Source organism: Octopus bimaculoides, chromosome 1 (assembly GCF_001194135.2).
Source record: "Octopus bimaculoides isolate UCB-OBI-ISO-001 chromosome 1, ASM119413v2, whole genome shotgun sequence".
Lineage (NCBI taxonomy): Eukaryota > Metazoa > Mollusca > Cephalopoda > Octopoda > Octopodidae > Octopus > Octopus bimaculoides.
Genome location: NC_068981.1, coordinates 78,498,114 through 78,502,877, shown reverse-complemented (window position 1 = coordinate 78,502,877; position 4,764 = coordinate 78,498,114). Strand labels below are relative to the sequence as shown.

The 4,764-nt window shown below is 35.0% G+C and overlaps 1 protein-coding gene across 5 annotated transcripts in view; it reads right to left on the bottom strand.

Annotated features, from left to right (window-relative positions):
- LOC106871456 (protein sidekick-1) overlaps window positions 1-4,764 on the bottom strand; it is a 648,066-nt gene that overhangs the window by 119,451 nt on the left and 523,851 nt on the right. For all 5 annotated transcript variants that reach the window (XM_052967564.1, XM_052967565.1, XM_052967540.1 and 2 more), the window contains one exon: window positions 2,255-2,441. In XM_052967564.1, coding sequence (XP_052823524.1) covers window positions 2,255-2,441 — 187 coding nt within the window. The remainder of the gene's footprint in view (window positions 1-2,254; window positions 2,442-4,764) is intronic.

The window sequence follows — 4,764 nt, the reverse complement described above, 5'->3', positions numbered from 1 at the left end:
ATATATATATATATATATATACATAATATATATATACACATAAATAGTGGAGGAGATATTATGTTGCCGTGGGCTCGAACTCTGCAAGAAGTTAAACATTTTTTTTGACTAAAACACAACCGGAACCCTAAGTAAGACATGTAATTTGAATGAAATTGGTTGTGTAGTTCTCGAGTTTTAGGGAAACACACAGACAGACAGACAGACAGACATTCTCATTTTTATATATATAGATATATATATACATAATGTATATATATATATATATGAGATAATAGGTTCAATTTAATAGTTTCAGTATTAATAGTGTAACTATTACACTGAAAGTATCTCACATTACAATAAAAATATCATTGTTTCACTTTTGACATGTAATACTGAAATAGTGCAAGCGATAAGAGATTGGTCTGGTCTCACATTAGGCATGACCCTAAGTAAGGTATGTATAAAATTTGAATGAAAGTGGTTGGGTAGTTCTCGAGTTTAGTGATGCACACACACAGACACACACACAAACATTCTCTGTTTTGTATATATATATATAGATATCTCTATGTATATATGCAAGGGGAAGTAAAAAGTTATCCGCACTTTCACCATAACATATCTTTGCTATTGTCAAACCGCCTTCTGTGCATGCGTGCTTAGAGTTGGTACTATTGTAGTCACGTGATCAAAGTTTGAGCCTGAACCTGCCATTTTTCTTCCTGTAAGCGTGGCCATTCCACTAGCAATGTGCAACAAAGAAGAACAAAGAGCACTGATCTGAGAGATGGCAATGATGTGCATGCACTTCTACGTGGTAGTGTACTGTCCCTGTATTGTCTGAAAAGCCTTCAATGAATTTCAGCAACGGACACAACTTCTTATCACATATACACCTGCACGTAATTGCATTCTAAGTGAGTCATTAAAATATGTAAGGAAAAATGGTGCTTGAGCATAGCTTTTTAAATAAACTTAATAGATAAATTGACTAAAGAGGCAAAAAAAATATGCTTTTCTATAACTTTATATCTGTGTACAGCTACAGATGTTCATATATGTAACCTTACAATGTAGCAATATATATCCAGTTGAGTTAAAAGGAAGCAACATTTTGAAACATGAAATTCATTACAATATATTTAAACAATGCAGAAATTTTATATAAGCCTATCATTGGTCATGGGATTTTTGTAATGTCATATACATGTTCACAAATTGTAAAACCTAACATGTGTAGTGAATTTGAAGGTTTTTAAGTTTTGTGTTGTTGGAAACAAGAGAAGTGAAGGTATATTGATCTCGTTCTTTTAATATGTGGAGTTATTTCGTCTTTGAGATGTTGAAGGATATAAGGTTGTCATGTTTCTGTTGAAGGATGTCCTTAAGGTCTCTGCTCATTGTTTCAGTGTCTGTTCAGAATGAGGTGTTTAGGTTGTCTGTAGATGGTATTTGTGTGCAGAGGATAAGCTGGAAGTGAAGGGTGGTATCATCCACTTAGGTGTGTGTGTGTTGTTAGAAGAAACATCAGGTAGATCATTAATGTATAATAGGAAATGGATAGGGGACATCACCAAAACTTAGAGTACAGTAATGTGATTCAGAAAGAATCCCCAAAGGCACATGCTGACACTAATAAGTGGCTTCCAAACCAAGAAATGAGAAAATGGATGTTTGCCATAAATAATCAACTGAGCAAGCAGGCTCTCATGCCAGAGACAAAAATGGCTTCGATAAAGTTCAGTGCAGTAATATTACTTTCAATGAACTTCCCAATTTTGAATGTAGAGTAAATCTGTCATGGGTTGGCCCAACATAATCACAGCCAAATCTAACTTTTACATTCAGTTTGGAAAACAATGCCTTACCGTACAGTTTAAAACTGTTTTCTTATAACCACTTATCCTTTATTTTTCTCACTATCACAGCCTGAAATGCTTTCATATATTTCTCTTCTGTCACTTCTAGCTCCTCTATTTCTCTTCTTTATTCTGACTAAGGTCTGACCCTCTCTACTTCTTCAGTGTCACCTCACCCATTGTTCAAGTTCCACAATCCATCCTTTCATCCCAAATCCTTTATATTAAAGTTGAATACTTTTCTACACTTCAATTTTCTTAAAAAAAAAGGTATAACAGCTCTTTATAATTTCTCTCCTTCAATTTTTTTTGAAGCCTTGTCTCTTGCATTCAGAAAAAGAAACAAGTCTTTCCACTTTTTATTTCATGGCACCCCAACATGCATCTATGCTATTTTTTAGGCCACTTACCATCCTCCTTAGTTTTGATAAATAGTGTTGGTTCACTGAGCACACCATCACCCATTTTAGTGAAGGCAAGCACATTTATCTGATATCTGACATACTTCAACAGGTTATGCAATTCATATTGCCTTGTTTCATTATTCACAGTTTGGAATTTTGGCACCATTCCTTTATCCACAGCTTGATATTTGATCTAAATTAGAAGAACAGAGGAGATAACACTCAACATATATATCTTTTAAAGTTACAATGTTTTAATGCAATGTTCAAGTGTTTGGAAATATTACAATATAAGAGGAAGTACCCAAAAGAAACTGGAATTTTGCAATATAATTTTATTCACTTAGTTTACACTTTTATCACCTTCAAAGTATTCTACATTTGAAGCAATGCATTGGTCCACATGCATTTTCTAGTGTTCAAAACAGTCCTGTGAAGTGATGCCTTTTATTACCTCCGTCATTTATTTCTTAACCTCATCCTTTAAGGATGTTTTTCATCACAGGAACAGAAAAAAGTTGCAGGGAGCAAGATTGGGTGACTAGGGAGGGTGGGTGATGCGGTTATGCCATTTATTGCAAAAACTGTCTCACACTGAAAGTGGTGTGTGGAGGTGCATTGTCATGATGAGACCACTACTTTCCACTTTGCTACAGGTCAGGGCATTTTTGTCCTACCGCATCTTGCAAATGCTTCAAAATTGTCAAGTAAAATGTCTGGCTAGCAGTTTGATCAGAGGAACAAATTCAGTGTGGACAATTCCTTTTGCATCTATGAAACAAATCAGCATTGTCTTGACATTGGACTTCACTTGATGCTTTTTTTGGGGGGGGGGGTGACATTGAATGCTTCCATTGACTTGACTGTTGCTTCATTTCTGGGTTGTAGCCATAGCATCAGCTTTTGTCAACAGCAATAACCTTCAAAAAAGGTCTGGATCAACTTCCAACTGTTCTTTGAGTTTACAACATGCATTCAGTCATAATTGCTTTTGATCGTCCGTGAGCAAGTGAGGCATAAATTTTGCTGCAACTCTTTTCATTCACAATTTCTCACCCAAAATTCGTTCGTTGCAGCTCCCGGATATACCAGTCATATCAACAAGTTTGTCAATTGTTCAACGATGGTCCTCCAAGATCAGTTCACTGAATTTATGTAATGTTTTCATTTGTTTGGGAGGTCAGCAGTTGTCCTGAGTGAGGTTGGTATTCAAGGGACAATTGACCATTCTTAAAACATGAAAACCACTTGTAAACTTGTGTTTTGCTCATAGTAGTGTCCTTGTAAGCTGTTTGAAGCATGACAACTGTTTTTGGCTGCTGTTTTCCCAGCAGAAAACAGAATTTCATGGAAGCATGCTATTCCTACATTTCAGCCATCACAAAAATCAATGAACAAGGAAGAAACACTGCAAAACAAAGACACACCACATGGCAGTAAGACCACACTTGATGCCGCTGGCTGGCAGATTGATGCCTAAGTGTTGCATCAAGTGGCTTTTAGTGACGGAAGCCTGAACTACAATGGGCTTGTCTCAAAGAGAATGTTTCTGGTTACTTTTGGGTACCCCCTTGTATATCAAGAAGAGCAACAATTCAGTGAAAAGGAACACAATTTACAAAAGCATACAGTAATAGCTAAAAAGAAAAAGAGTAAAGAAAAAGAGTAAAGAAAAATATGGAAATTAGTAAATAAATGAACAAAATAAAAAGGTGAGTATATTTCCTTAAGTATACATCTTTCCAGAACATGCTGGTGATCCTTAGAGTCTATGAGAATTTGGAAAACATAAAAAAAAAGTAGTTTCATACAAAACAATAAAGTGTTAGCACAAAGTAGTGTTTAGGTATGAGCAGAATTTAAGCTAGCTGAAATATGATTGTGACGCATTTCAACTAGCCTAAATTCTGCTCATAGTTTCATAATGTTAATATATTAAACCTTCCTACAAATATTATTTTAATAATGAATAATGACAACCAGTGCTGGTGTGTTCACATCCCTGTAACTTAGTGGTTTGACAAAAATGACCAATAGAGTAAGTGCCAGGCTTAAAAAAAAAAATTGAAGCACTGGGGTCGATTCATTTGACTAAAAATTCAAAGCGGTGCTCAGCATGGCCGCAGTCTCATGACTGAAACAAGTAAAAAAATAAAAGAATACATCATGTTTGCAAAAAGATGGAATGTTTGTGGCTGAAAAAGATCTGCCGTAAATTCATCATGGATAATTGCATTGTGGTAGATGCATCACTGGGTGATTTCATGATTTACATTGTCAGTAAGCTTGTTATGGCAAATATATTAGCAGTAAATTCCCATCAGACTTTTTATCTGTAAATATTATTTGAAATGTTTATTTATGGAATAAACTCATAGCTAAACACTACTTAAAGTGTTGATTTGAAGAATAAATATATTGCTATACATTATTTAATGCATTTATCCACAAACCAAATACATTGTTTATCATCATCATCATCATCATCATCATCATCGTCATCGTTTAACGTCCGC